General features: G+C 40.6%; 1 protein-coding gene across 1 annotated transcript in view; it reads left to right on the top strand.

The window, feature by feature from the left end:
* Positions 1–15,772, top strand: part of DHX35 (DEAH-box helicase 35) — a 72,771-nt gene that overhangs the window by 41,012 nt on the left and 15,987 nt on the right. Inside the window, exons 14-19 of the mRNA XM_080684237.1 lie at positions 3,104–3,158; positions 6,539–6,634; positions 8,453–8,547; positions 10,194–10,271; positions 12,084–12,213; positions 14,157–14,238. Of these exons, the coding sequence (XP_080540363.1) occupies positions 3,104–3,158; positions 6,539–6,634; positions 8,453–8,547; positions 10,194–10,271; positions 12,084–12,213; positions 14,157–14,238 (536 nt within the window). The remainder of the gene's footprint in view (positions 1–3,103; positions 3,159–6,538; positions 6,635–8,452; positions 8,548–10,193; positions 10,272–12,083; positions 12,214–14,156; positions 14,239–15,772) is intronic.

Raw genomic sequence — 15,772 nt, forward strand, 5'->3', positions numbered from 1 at the left:
GTAGATCCTTGACATGTGGCCAAGTTGCTTTACAGGTATAAACTCCAGCAGCACAGAAATGCCCTACTCATTGTGCTCCTGTCATACTATATTACTTTCTTTTAGAGTTTTGCTAATTTGATTGATGGTGGGGAAGGAGAAAGAAGGTAGGAAAAATACCATCTGTACCTTAATATTTTGATTTTCATAAGATAGTTTTTTTAAAAGTTTACTGTACACTTTATACTTTTATGTTGTTAAGCCATTTATCTCTTAGAATTAGTGTTTATGAGTATTTTTCAGGAGCCCTTTAACTATTAAAAAAATTAATCTTTGTCTATAGTATTTCTTGCAAACAGTTTTTCTAGTTACTTGTATTTTACTGTTTTTAAGTTTATTATTATTTTTCAATGTGCAAACATTCTAAACATTTCCACAGTAAAGTCTTTCTGTCTTTGCCTCTATGGCTTCTGTTATTGTGCTTATGAAACTCTTCCTCATATCTAGGTCAGTTAGTTAATAAATATTCACTCATATTTTCTTCTTGAATTTTTATTATTTGAAGACTTGCATTTTAACTTTTTGTTCTGTCCCAGCTGTATTGTTAAGTAGGATGGCAGGTCTGGATTCTTGGATAATAAAATCCCTAATGTCATACATGTCACATAAACTAGACAAATGAAGGAATAGAAAAATAGCACTCTTCCTCCCAAAGGAAATAATTGTGGAGAAAATGAACCCTTTGTTTACTGGTGTATAGTACAAGAAATTATAAAGAAAAGATGAAAAGTAAATGCAAATTAAAAGCTATTAAAAACACACATCTAAGATTAAAGGAAAACATTATGGCAACAGTGATAGATCAATATCTCAGTAACTACATCATTTAGAATAAATCTAATGTCCACTGAAGAAAAAAGCTAAATGAAAGGAAACAGCACAAACAGTAAACTAATGTCAGAACATGCTTGGCTTTTCTAGAAGAGAGAGAGTGCAAATTGAAATAATTGTAAAGTCCACTTTAAGTTAATTAAATGATCAAACACAAGGAGAGATGGTAAGAGCCAGAGCTGACCCAGTTTGGGCAAGTGGTTTCATCCTGTGTTTCAGTCCTCACGGAGGCCTTCCTGACATTATTTTATGAGCCAGAGCAAGGCCTGATATTTTCTCAGGGAAACTGTTCCTGAAAGAACGTTTCAAAAAAAGACAAAAAAGTCCATGTATTATAATATTTATAGCATCACTTTGTATTAGATTAAAAAAATATAAGTGGTGAAAACCATAAACTTTGGACAACTGAGAAATGAGGAAATACATACAAATTCATTTTCATGTAGTCCCTTCCCATTATTTTCCCCTGAAATGGTGTTTTTCACCATTGGATTTCACTATTGAAATCACAGGGTTCATATAATTTTGTATATTTTGCAGTGCTAATTACAGTAGCAAAGAACTGAAAACAACTTAGTTGCCCAGTAATAAGAAAATTGCATATTTTACAGAGTATGTATGGCCTTGTTGGAATGTTGCTCAGCTCTCCCAAGTAATCACTGAAGTTCCTATGGGTACAAAAAACAGTGAAAACAGAAAACCAAACAGTGAGGAAAAACAGCTAAAATTATACATACCCAGTCCTTCCAACTATGTTAAAACTGTATATGGTCCCAAATCAGATGAGGCCATAGAGAAATGCTGGTAAATGTAGTAGATGTGTATTTAGGTGAAAATACTATGGCTGTGCTTTGGGGGGTGAGGAGAGTGGTTTTGTTCTTTTTTGTTGATTGATGAAATATTCAAAGAGCAGAATTAAAAGGTGACTTGGTGAATGACTGGAAATAGGATCAAGGATTGGAAGGACTCATAGAGGACCTCGTTAGTTTTGTTCTGTAAGTATTCAAAACCTAGTTCAGTGCTTTGCTGTTCCTGTTGTCAGCTCTCAGTAATCTCAGGGTAAAGATCCCAGAGAGATTAGGCTCCTCCACTCAGATGCTGTGTATTTGCCTCTGTTGTCAAGTCAGATGTCAGAGGCACTGAGGAAAGGCTAGTGAGTCAACCATGATTTTGGAATGTCCTCTGTGCAGTGAATTAGGTCTAGTTCTTACCCTCATAAGTGTGTGTGTACAGTCATCACAACTTTTAAAAGTACAACTTTGTTCCTTGGCTGTCAGTGGGTGGGGTAGAGTGAAAAAATGAGACCTGGGTTCAGTTTCCGGCTTTGCCATCAATCAGCTGCTTACTTGACCCTGTTCAAATGTCTTTTACTTATTTTACTTTCTTCATCTGTAAAATTGAACTAAAACAGTGTGATACTTAAAATATGTTTGTTATGTGAATGCATTTAGACCAGCCGGCCGGTGTTGCTCAGCGGTTGAATGTCAATCTATGAACCTGTCACGACCCACAGGTTGAGAACCACTGCTGTAGAGCCTAAGACCATTGGAAAACACAGATATTTACATTACAGTTCATTAACAGTAGCAAAATTACAGTTATGAAGTAGCAACAAAAATAATTTTATGGTTGGGGGTCACCACAACATGAGGAACTCTATTAAAGGGTCTCGGCATTAGAAAGGTTGAGAACCACTGATCTAGAGAATCAGACTGAAGGTCACAATATTACTAGTAGCTTTGCTTAACTGTAGGTTATCTGGCATTCTGTATTATTTTCAGGACTTCAAATTCAACCGCATGTCAGTTACCACTTAAAGGCAAGGATTGGAGCGGGCTCTGGGTTATGTAAAGATCAGTTGCCAACCAGTATTGCAGTATCATGGGTAGTAAAAGATTGAGACTAGGCAGTGAAAATTAGAACTGTCTGATGTGAGTTTAGGAAAAACAAGGAAGTAGTTCAAGGTAGTCCACTTCTGATAGAGGGCTGATAGAGGGAAGCATGAGGAAGGGCCTCCATGGGAAATGTTTAATCAAGCTGAGGTTAAAGACTAAGTAGTATTAAGGATGCTGAGATGTATAGGAAGGACATGTTAAGGGGCACCAGCATTATGTATAGGAGCAAGGAGGTGAAATATGGGCCACGTGGAGGGGAGAGTGGATTCGATCTGGAAATAGTCACATTTTTATGTCTGTTACCTGAAGAAATTAATTAATTTTTATATTTTTTACAGCCCCCTCCAGCACAGTCGATGGTTCAAGCATTGGAGTTACTCTATGCCCTGGGAGGTATACCTATCTATTATGCTAGTATATGTTCTCTGATCTGTTCACTAATATGTGATGTTAGGTTGTATTCACTTTAGGGTTCTTAGTATCTTCAGGAATGGCATTGGTTCTCCCCACATAAATAATCCTCTTAAGGATTCTTAAGCTTTATAGAAATAGGGAGGTATGATTAATGGTACATGACGTCTACTCCTGACAATGAATTAATAAAGCATATCAGTACATCAAAAGCTATTCATAACCATCAGCAGAGCCAAGCCCCCTCCTAAAGACATCCAGAAGATTTTATACCAGTATTTCAGGTGTCACCTCTCCAGACCTTTTTCTCTGTCCCTCCCCTAATCCTGAAGTCTGTGGCTCAGCGTTCCCTGTGGAGATTTGGGTAGCATCCAGCCTGGGTAAGGAAACACCATGTTATGGGGGAATCTGTATTCTCTTGTTGTTTGAAAATGTAGTATTTCCCTTAAGAGAGAGAAAATTGTCACCTAAATTCACCCCCTCGGGAAATACATATTTTTTTCTGTGAATGTTGCCCCAAGTGAATATAATATCTATTTTGGTAATATGTTTCAGTGGAGGTTTTAGATTATTTTTTTGCTTTTAACATCTTTATTGAGGTGTAAGTTACCCATTTAAAAAGTACAATTCAGTGGTTTTGAGTATATTCACAATGCTGTGCAACCTTGCCACAAGTTTAGAACATTTTTATCGCTCCAGAAAGAAATCTGTACCCATCAGCACTCACTCCTCATTCCCTTTCCCCTTCTCCTCCCAGCCTGGGTCCCGCTAATCTACTTTCTATGTCTATAGATTTGCCTATTCTGGACATTTCATATAAATGGAATCATATAATATGTGATCTTTTGTGATTGGCTTCTTTCATTCAGCATGTTTTTAGGATTCATCTATGTTGGAGCACATATTAATACTTCATTTCTTTTTATTGCTGAATACTATTCCATTGTATGGATTTACCACACATTATTCTTATCTACTCTTCAGTTGATGGATATTTGGGTTGGTTTTCTCATTTTGGCTAATATACATAATGCTGCTATAAATATTCGTATACAAGTTTTTGGTGGACATCCCACCAGCAATGTATGGTAGTTTCCAATTTCTCCACATAATAAAAAGTTGCTAATACTTGTTATTATCTGTCTTTTGTATTATAGCCATCCTAGTGGATAGGAAGTGGTATCTTGGGTTTGATTTGTATTTCCCTAATGACTAATGGTGTTGAGCACCTTTGTTGGCTACTTGTATATCTTCTTTGGAGAAATTTTTTGCCCATGTTTAATTTTGGGGTATTGTCGTTGTTTTATTGAGTTGAAGGAGTTCTTTCTATAGTGTGGGTACACGTTTCTTCTCATGTCTGTGATTTGAAAATATTTCTCCCATTCTGTGGGTTGGCTTTCACTTTTCTTTTTTCCTTCCTTCTTAAATATATTTCCATTGATTTCAAAGAGGAAGGGAGAGGGAGAGAGTGATAGAAACATCAATGATGAGAGAGAATCATTGATTGGCTGCCTCCTTCACACCCCCCACTGGGGATGGAGCCCACAACCCGGGCATGTGTTCCTGATCGGAATCGAACCCGGGACCCTTCAGTCTGAAGGTCGATGCTCCATCCACTGAGCCAAATCAGCCAGGGCTGGCTTTTCACTTTTTTGCAGTACAAAAGTTTTAAGTTTTTTTTGTTTGTTTGTTAATCCTCACTGGAGGATGTTTTTTTCCATTGATTTTTAGAGAGAATGGCATGGAGGGAAGGAGGAGGGGTGGGGAAAGAATGAGAGAGAGAGAGAGAGAGAGAGAGAGAGAGGGAGAGAAATAGTGATATGAGAGGGATAGAGAGATATATCGGTTGGTTGCCTCCTGCACACGCCCCAACTGCAACCCAGGCATGTGCCCTTAAGCGGGAATCAAACCCATGACCCCTTGGTTCACATTCCGAGGCTGTAACCATTTAGCAACACCAGCCAGGGCAAAAGTTTTAAGTAATTCAGTTGTCACTTGTGGTGTCATAGCTAAGAAACCATTGCCTAACCCACTGGCATGAAAATTTTTTTCCAAGGTCTTTTTTTGAAGAGTTTTAAAAATAATTTTAGTTCTGACATTTAGTGGGTTTATGATCCATTTTGAATTAATTATTTGTAGGGGGTGAGGTAGGAGTCCATCTTCATTCATTATATTTATGATACTTCCCTGTGAAGGAATAACCAGTTACTGATTTAAAGATCTTCAGTGATTTAAAAGGCCTTTAGGTGGGTCTACAAGGCAGCCCAGAGTGAATGTGTGCCGGGATAGGTTTCCATCTCCTGTTCTCAAGCTTGTAATAGGAACTTGAAAGCAAGGTTTCCTGGATTATCTGTAATGGGGATGGGAGAATGTTGAATGCATAGAAGCTTTTCATTTGGACTAATTGTCCTTCAATCAGCATGACATTTAAAATATTTTCTATTTCTTCACTGCCCTAAATTAACTGGAAAAGATAGAGGGAAACACCCAACTTAATTTAGTTTCAAGCTGAATTATCACCTTTAAAGAATCATTTGTTTTAATGCTACATCTTGGGAATAGTCTAAACAATAGTAAAACAATAGTGTACGTTGTGGGCATTCAGTTTCTGGATATTGGCCAGTGGTAAAGAGGCAAGGAGGGATGTGGGGAATTGAAGGAGTCTGCCTGCCTGGTTCAGTAGACTGCCCAGGAAGCAGCTGGATAAACAACTCTGGTGTTGGCACCAAAGAGAGACCTGGGCAGGTGTTTAGATTCATAATCATGGCCTGTAATTGCTCACATAGTAAGGGAAGAATGGAGGGCACGGGATGTCATCCTTGGACATCTACCATGGGACATGGAAGAAGATCCAGAGGTGACAGGGAGCAGCAGGAGAGGTGGCAGAGAAGCAGGAGGGGGTAGGAGTACTGGGAAACAGGGAAGAGTGTTTCCAAGGAGCTGTGGTCTACAGGGTAAAAGGCTGCTGCAGACCCTCCGGAAGCGCCCTTTGTATTGCGCACTGTGTGGTGGTTGGGCCCTTGGAAAGAGCAGTCTGTGGAGAATATGGGACCAGAATGAGGCTGCTGTGGGCAAGGAGAGAGTGGGAGCAAGAGGAGGCTGCAGGGCCATTTCCTTATAATGAAGTCCTTGAATAGAAGTCATGAGAAGTATCAGTTTTTTAAATTAAATATTCAAGAGCTCAAAGCAGATCTTTTCTTCTTTTAATGTAACGGTGCTCAGGTGTCAGATTGAGTGTGGTAGTGCATGATTCATCCTTTGGATACCTTTTTTCAGCATACATCATCATCTTTTATTCTTCAACAACTGTATGTCTTTCAACACAAACGGTACATGCCTTCTGATGGTTGTTCTCATGGCAGGTCTGGACAAAGACTGTCGACTAACTGAACCACTTGGCATGAGAATAGCAGAGTTTCCTTTGAATCCCATGTTTGCAAAAATGCTGCTTGAATCAGGTGGGTGGAGACCAACAGTTCTCATTGATTTTATTTTGTCTGTCAGAGGAGTTATTTCCCTGAATTCTGTGCACCCTGGGGAAGAGGGTTCAATATACTTAGGGGAGTGAAGGAGCTGTTGATCAATGCTGTTGGGTTTGGGGCATGTTGCTAACTTGTGATTCAGTGTCAGTCTTTATTAATCCAGTAAGCACTTCAGTTTGTTTCTCATGAGCCTTGCACGAACACCTTTAGATTTTTTTTTAAAAAACGGACGTTATTGTGGTAAAAAATACATAACAAAATTTACAATTTCAGCCATTTTTTAAGTGTATAGTTCTGTGGGGCATTAAGTACATTCACATTGTTGTTGAACCATCACCACTATTAATTTCCAGAACTTTTTAATCTTTCCAAAATGAAACCCTGTACCTACTAGACACTAACTCCCCATTCTCTCCTCCTCCCCAGACCTTGCAATCACCATTCTACTTCTTGTCTCTGAATTTAGAAACCTCGTATAAGTAGAATCATACAATATTTGGTCTTTTCACTTGGTATGTCTTCAAGGTTCATCCATATTGTAGCACATATCAAAATGTCCCTTCTTTTTAAGGCTGAATAATATTCCATTGTATGTATAGGTCACATTTCGTTTGCCCATTCTTCTGTTGATGGACACTTAGGAAGCTTCCACCTTTGCTATTGTGAAGAATGCTGGGAACATGGGTGTACATATGTCTGCTCAAGTCCCTGCTTTCACTTATTTTGGGTATATATTTAGAGTGGAATTGCTGGATTATCTAATAATTCTATGTTTAAGTTTTTGAGGAATTACCATACCATTTTCCACAGCGGCTACACCATTTCATATTCCCGCCACTAATGCACCACGGTTCCAACTTCTCTGACATCTTTAGACTTCTGTGAGGATATGAATTAAGGGATAAAAGTGTATGCTCTAAAGATCTTCTCATACTTAGAAACCCAAATCATCTAGAGAGCATAGTTTTCTTGGCCTGGGAAAGTAAATAAATGTTTTCTTAATTTTATCTAACTTTTACATTAGTTGGCAATCTACAAAGTTGTATGTCAAACTAAGCATGGTAAAAGCTAACTATAATTGTGTTTTGGAAAACCACATGACCTTAGACTAACACTTAGCAACGGGATTCTAAGTTTGGAGTTGGGGAGTGGGCCACTCATGAGGCAGGAAGCTGGGGGGCAGTGGGACAGGCAGTGCAGTTTGCTCTCACTGTCTGTGTCCTGGAGGGCTGATTGCTGCAGACTCTGGTCCCAGTGCCAGCAGCAGCAGCAGCAGTAGCTGCAGCCCACAGAGTGCTTCCCTGGTCCAGTTTTCCAGGTGCTAGAGCCTTACTGACAGACAGGCCACCTCAGAGAAGGGTCCAGGAGCAGAGAAACAGCAGAAGGGACACAACCACATATTCCCTGCCCCTTTCCTCTCTCAGGCTTTCTGCCAGAATTCTAGGTGTCCACATAAGAGAGTTAGGAGCAGATGTAGAGCTGACCTGCCCTCAGTGGTGGGGCCAGTCCCACTCCCCATGGCTCACAGGGAGTATAACACTCTCCATGTTACAGCTGCAGAGTTAATGAGCAGCTCCTTTCTGAGTCCTTCCAGGCCTCCAGGCATCAGGCCAGGTGTAGGACATTCCATTTGGCAGGGTGAAGTGTTTATGAATTATAAACTTCAAACATCAAGCTATATATGGCTATATCTTCTTAGTTTGCAGTATGGTACAAGGAAAACATCAGAAAATGTCTTTCATTTCTTGTTGACACATTGCATGTTTGAAATCAAAGGTGCTTTGTGTTTTATAGGAAATTTTGGCTGTTCTCAGGAAATTCTCAGCATTGCAGCCATGATGCAGATCCAGAATATCTTTGTGGTCCCCTCCAACCAGAAGTCTCAGGCAGTAAGTCCAGTGTTCTTTCTAAGCTATTCATACCAGTGTCTTTGACTTTGGGCTTTCCTTATTAAAACGACTAGGAACTGCTGACAGCCGAGCTGTGCAAATCCCAGCTTGCATTTGAGTATTTGCTGTGTGCCAGACATGTGCCAGACATTTTCTGTTCATCCTTTCATTTTATCTTCATCGTAAACCACAAGGTAGATGCTGTTATAATCATTTTTAGAGATGAAGCCACAGGAAGGTTAGGTGACTCACTCACGGTTGCATAGCCAGGGTGGAGTTGCCTTTCACAGTCCAGAGCCGCAAGTCTTAACCATTGTCCTACTGACTTTCCCGTAAGGAAACTTGTCCTTTAGGCTGTTCTGGGAGCAAATGAGTGGGCACATTAGTGATGTAAGGAGTCAGTGCCCAGGCACAGCAGAATGATTCTGGTCATGTTGGAAACAAGCCACGGAAATGACAAGGCCCTGCCTGAGGCCCAGGCACCATTGACTGAAAGCATGAATGTTGGAAAGTCTATGAAGGAAAGTTGTGATACTGAAGAGCGCCATGCAGGTGAGGCATATGATGGAGGCAGTTCAGTGATGAGTTCAAAGTTGGCTGCTGTTGGAAGAGGCTGCCTTTGGATGTGTAGTTGGGAGGAGAGACCTTTCTTATGGATTCTTGTCATCTTCCCTGACAGTCATATAACCATTGATTACGAAGTTTTCCTGCCTCCATGCCCAGGTGGTTTTGTCTGTTTTCTCCATTTTCTGTCTATTAGCCTTTTTAACAATCCTACCTCAGGATAGGCAAACTCATTTTCAAGATGAAGAAACAGAAGTTCTGATCAATCTGTCTAAAATTACAACATATTCCTCCTCCCCTTTATATCCCATCCCTTGCCTTATTTTTCCCCTCTAATACTTCTTACCACCTAGTATACAAAATATTTTGCTTATTTATCCTGTTTATTACATTCTTCTCACCACCATATTATTCGCTGTTAAATCCCAAATTCATAGAACGGTGCCTAGCCTATAGTAGGTGCTCAGTAAATATCTGTTATTGAATGAATGGAAGGAAGAAGGAAGATTAATTATGTGGTGTTTGATGCAAGGTAAAATTCTGAAGTGAATAAGTATGAGTGTACTTGTATTTATATTGTATATGCTGCTCCTTGAATCCATGGGAGCAGATAGCATTGCCCAGGATGTTACAGAAGGAAAAATTTAGGGATGGGGTCTGAGCGGTAGCCTAGAAACATGAGTGTGTACCATGTGCCACACAGTTGGCCCCTGCCCTCCCGGAGCTTACATTCCATTAGGGGCTGGGAGGAGTTCTAAAAGACATGATAATGCCTGCATAGAGGAGGAGAGAGACAAGAGCACTAGCACTTATCTAATAACTGTACTAGGTACTTCATAGTGAATTATCTCAATTCCACAGCAAGCTTGGTAGATAGGCTTCATATCCTGATTTTATACATAAGGAAATTAAGGCCGAGAAAGGTTAAGGAACCAGTCTGAGGTCTTTCAGGAAATGATGGGGCTAGAATGGTGCAAACCAGGTCTTTCTGGCTCTACAAGCCATGAGCCATTCATTGTGTGTTACCTCCCAGTATGAGAGGCCCACAGGAGTCAACTTCTAAATGTTTTTTTTCTTTCCAGATTCGAGTGCACCGAAAATTTGCTGTGGAGGAAGGTGACCATCTCACTATGCTCAACGTGTACGAGGCATTTATCAAAGTAAGCACAGCTACTGCTTGAAAGGCCCCCTCCACACACCTGTTCACTCTGGAGCCAGGAGTCCAGAAGTTCGGTTCATAAAGGAATGGCCAAGAGGCCTCTTCGCTTTCCTGTTAGATATGGCCAGTACTTCTAATCTGTGGGTTGGCCCCTGCCTGAGATTGTGATGCCGTTTTGCTGAAAGAACACAGGGATCTCGCTCCTTTCTGACTAGAGGCGAAGCCCATAGCAGCAGGCTGCCGGCTCGGCCCTCCTCGCCCCTCTCCCCTCACTCTGTCTCTCACCACCCAGTGTTGCTGCACAACACTGCCGGCATTTGAATAGGAACTTCTGTGACATTTCCTGTAAATAAGTGAGGCTAGGTGTACTTGTAGGTTTAGTTGACTCTTCAGAGCTGTTTATGTGAGTTTGAGACTGCACACAGCCACCTCTCCTCAGCAGCAGACAAGCCGTGAGAAGACATTTATGTGAGGATCCATGTATATTCACGTACACTACCTGTATTTAGCCTTAGGTGATGTTCATTTTTATTGTTCTTAATATCCTGTAGAAGTAAGAGCAAATAATATAGCTTAAAGTTATCACCAAAAATTACTAAACAGAGAGATCTCAAGATGATGAAGGCAATGAAAATAGAAATCTCTCATATAAAGGAAAGGATAGATGTAAGGGTGGGGGATGAGATATTTCAGATTTTCAGTATCTTGCATTCATTTTTTAAATACTTTTTTAGCAGAGGAGAAACACTAACTTTTTGTGTTATCAGAGATATCTGAAGGGAGATTATTCAGTTTTCAGAAAAAAACGGATCTCTTGCTGAGATTATTAATTATGGATTAAATCAGTTCAAATTTGTTTATATGTGCACAGTATATCATCCCCAACCTAAAGCCCCCCTGCCAGTGGAATGTAGGTACAGGTCTTCATGGTGTTATTCTGTGGTTGCTTTCTGGGAAATCATCTGTGTTTTCATTTTCTTATTTAAAAGGCTTTCCTCCCTGGCTTATACTATAATTTCTGAGGTACATTCCCACAGCAATAATTGATCTAAGACATAATGATCATTCTTTAGAGTGTAGAACAGAATTAAGTTCTGTTGATAGAAAAATTGTACTTTCAGGATAAATAGTAGTAATTTGGAAATTATTTCTGAATTGGCAAGTGTCATATTGCTTGCCTGCAGTCCAATAAAGTGATAAATTCAAGCACTGCCAACAAAGGAAGGAACGCTGATTTACAAAGAACCGCAGGGAAGTGATTCTGTTTGGTAGTTTGCCACTCACGTAGGAAGGTATTTAAGATTGTCATTAAGATTGACAACTCTGCTTATCATTAAGGTCTCATTTGCCCTTTAAGCAGAGAGTGAGATCAAAGAGCAGTTAGATGGTGAGCTTGCCAGCATCTCGCTCAACATCTGGCCCAAAAAAGGGCCAGTTATGGTCTGAAGATCTTTTTTCTTTTTTTTTTTTTTAAATATATTTTATTGATTTTTTACAGAGAGGAAGGGAGAGGGATAGATAGCTAGAAACATTGATGAGAGAGAAACATCGACCAGCTGCCTCCTGCACACCCCCTACTGGGGATATGCCCGCAACCAAGGTACATGCCCTTGACCGGAATTGAACCCAGGACCTCTCAGTCCGCAGGCCGACGCTCTATCCACTGAGCCAAACCAGTCAGGGCTGGTCTGAAGATCTTGTCCCACTGCGTGAGCAAATGCAGGAAGAGAAAATGAGAATTTTCACAGTCTAGTTGTGGTCAAGAACCTGTCTGTGGTTTCCTCACTCTCCCCCCTTCTGGATTATTCTGTAGCACAACAAGAACTCTCAATGGTGTCAGGAACATTTCCTGAATTACAAGGGTCTTGTCAGAGCTGCGACAGTAAGAGAACAGTTGAAAAAGCTTCTTGTCAAGTTTCAAGTGCCCAAGATATCGAGTGAAGGTAAGAACAAGCTGCACTGCTGGTGATGTTCCTTTCTTTGCTCGGTATAGCTGCATGGTTAGGGTTCTCATGCTGGGGTGTGGTGTGAGGCTGCGCAGTGTGTTCTGGACCTGTGTCGATGAAAAGCTGTGTGTAAAAGTAGCATATTTTTTCTAAGGAGGTTCATTTTTATGTCCGAGGGTTATTGCTAAAAAATTTTCATAAGCCTTGAGAACACTTAAGAATCATTAACCTTCAGTTCATTGCACGTTATATAGTTAATTTTCCCATGAAGGCTTTGTAAGAAAAACTACTTTTAAGTGGACAGTATTTATGGCTATGACATATAAGTTACATTTTACTTTCAAATACAGATATTTTTAAAGCAAGTGCTGTGTGTTTAACCTGGGCCGTCACCAGGGTAAGATGGAAGTGCTGTGTAAGGCACACTCTCTGGCCTCTGAAGTGGGGACACACTAGTCACCTTACTCTGTGACAGAGGTCCTACAGTTCTCTCATTCTCCCACTCTGCGATGTGTGGGTGTTATTACCCACACTTTATATTACAGATGAGATGGCAAGTCCTGGGGAGAAGTTAAGTTCAGAATGACACAATTGGTTACAGCAGGGGAGGTCTGTGTGTGGCTCAGAACCTACCTTCTGAGAAAGTGATACGTTTACTCCTCCATTCAGCAGTTGTCTTTTGAATACCGACAGTGTGCCAGGCACTCTGGGGGTGTACTCTCAGCACCCTTAGTACTTTCCTGTGATGGGCCAGGCAGTGTCCAGAGTGTTTTCATATATTAATTCGTTTAATGCTCACAACAATCCAGTTGTTCTCTCCATTTTATGGATGAGAAAAATGAGGCCAGGAGGCAGCGAGGAACTTGGGGACTGAGTGCCTGTCACCTAGCAGAGAGGTTGCATTCTTCTGCGTCTGAGTTTCTTAACCTATTTTTCATTATCAACCCCTCTCCCAGGAGAAAAGTTACATTACATTCTTCCTAATGAGAGAAATTAAACACTAAGGAATAACATTTTATAGGGAAGGATTGAACTTTGAGGGCCTTAAGTACTGTAATATCCAAGATTTCCTCCCACTTGCTCCCCAAGAACCATTTTTCACCCCTTTTGTTCTACATGGAAATTTCTCATGGCCAGTTGGAAATAAGGGATTGCTTCTTGGGTCAGATTGTGGTTAGAGGTATAAATCTTGGATTCATCATTTCTGTGCTAAAAAGAAGAGGTATCTTTTTGTCAAAATATCGCTGGTAAAAAAGCAGCGAAACTGATATTCTCATACATTGTTGATGATTTTTTAAGTTATACTACCTTTTGGGTACTTATTTATCAGCCAACTATATTTCATTGAATCTAAATGCTATCATGAATAAAGCATGCCATTATTTTATGTATCACTAAAAAGAGTGAGTCTTAGAATTGATGAAATATGGTATGTCATTAGACACATAAATGACACTGTTTGCACAAAAATTTGGAATGTATCCTTTGGGAATCATCTAATAAATGGGAAGTCTTTATCCTTGGAGGATGTTTACTGTAGCAATACAGACACCCATTAAAATGGAACATTTGAAAATTGTGAAGAATTACACACTGTAGCTTATAACCACAGAAATAATGTAGTGTGAGTGTCCCAGTTTGTATCTTGTGGGAGGAACATTCCCACAAGATGCTCTCCTAGAAAGGAGTTCCTGAGGTCACTGGCCAGCCAGTGGAGTGCTCTTTTAAGTTCTGGTGCCCGGCCTTAGTCTGGGCATCTGTGGCCCAGGAGGGTTTGGGTCCCAAGTTAAAGGCACAGCACAGTTCAGCATGTTTCCCTCAGCAGCCTTTGCAAGGTGGCTCGAAGCAGCCTGGGGTGGGGCCTTGCGGCACAGGCCTGAGCACACAGAATATACAGAGGCAAGGGTCTCATCCATCATTCTGTTGGCTACTTTGTGTAGGTGATCCAGATCCGGTTCTGAGGTGCATCGTTTCGGGATTCTTTGCCAATGCAGCGAGATTTCATTCTACCGGAGCTTATAGGTAACATGATACTTTATGAAGTCATTTATTAAAGGAGAAATCTTTTTTTTTTTTTTAAATAAATCTTTATTGTTCAGATTATTACACGTGTTCCTCTTTCCCCTCCCCCCATAGCTCCCCTCCACCTGATTCCCCACCCCACCCCATGCCCTTACCCCCTGCCACTGCCTTCATCCATAGGTGTAAGATTTTTGTCCAATCTCTTCCCGCACCCCTCACACCCCCTTCCCCCTGAGAATTGTCAGTCCACTCCCTTTCTATGTCCCTGATTCTATTATATTCACCAGTCCATTCTGTTCTTCAGATTTTTTATTCACTTGATTTTTAGATTCACTTGTTGGTAGGTATGTATTTGATGTCATTTTGTTATTCATAATTTTTATCTTTACCTTTTTCTTCTTCCTCTTCTTAAAGAATACCCTTCAGCATTTCATGTAACCCTGGTTTGGTGGTGATGAACTCCTTTAGCTTTTTCTTGTCTGTGAAGCTCTTTATCTGACCTTCAACTCTGAATGATAGCTTTGCTGGGTAGAGTAATCTTGGTTGTAGGTTCTTGCTGTTCATCACTTTGAATATTTCTTGCCACTCCCTTCTGGCCTGCATAGTTTCTGCCGAGAAATCAGCTGACAGTCGTATGGGTGCTCCCTTGTAGGTAACTAACTGTTTTTCTCTTGCTGCTTTCAAGATTCTCTCTTTGTCTTTTGCCCTTGGCATTTTAGTTATGATGTGTCTTGGTGTGGTCCTCTTTGGATTCCTCTTGTATGGGGTTCTGTGCGCTTCCTGAACTTGTAAGTCTATTTCTTTCACCAGGTAGGGAAAGTTTTCTGTCATTATTTCTTCTAATAGGTTTTCAATATTTTGCTCTCTCTTTTCTTCTGGCACCCCAAAAATTCGGATGTTGGTATGCTTAAAGTTGTCCCAGAGGCTCCTTACACTATCTTCATATTTTTGGATTCTTTTTTCTTTTTGTTTTTCTGGTTGGGTGTTTTTTGTTTCCTCATATTTCAGATCTTTGGTTTGATTCTTGGGGTACGTTGATCTACAGTTGAGTTTCTGTATATTCTTTATTTCAGACAGTGTATGCTTAATTTCTGACTGGTCCTTTTCCATTTTTTTGGCATTCTCATTAAGATCCTTAAAGGTCTCACTAAGTTCCTTAGCAGTTTATAGAAGATTCTTGAGTAACCTTATAAATGTGGTTCTGAATTCTATGTTGTCCAATAGTTTGCTTTCCTTCATTTCTTTCATTCGTGACATGTTTCTTTGTCTCCGCATTTTGGCTGCTTCCCTGTGTTGATGGAGTGGCTTTGTGTGGTAGGTGACCTATAGGGGCCAGTAGCTCAGCCTCCCCAATCACCTGAGGTGGACGCCTTTGGCACACCCCTTTGTGGGCTGAGTGCAAAGTCTTGGTGTAGTTAAGCCTTGATTGCTGTTGGTATCCTGGGAGGAATTGACCTCCAGGCCAATTGGCTGTGAGGACCCGCTGTGTCTATAATGGAAGAACTGCTGCGCTGGAGACACGCTTATGGTGCAG

The sequence above is a fragment of the Plecotus auritus genome (assembly GCF_963455305.1).
Source record: "Plecotus auritus genome assembly, chromosome: 8".
NCBI lineage: Eukaryota > Metazoa > Chordata > Mammalia > Chiroptera > Vespertilionidae > Plecotus > Plecotus auritus.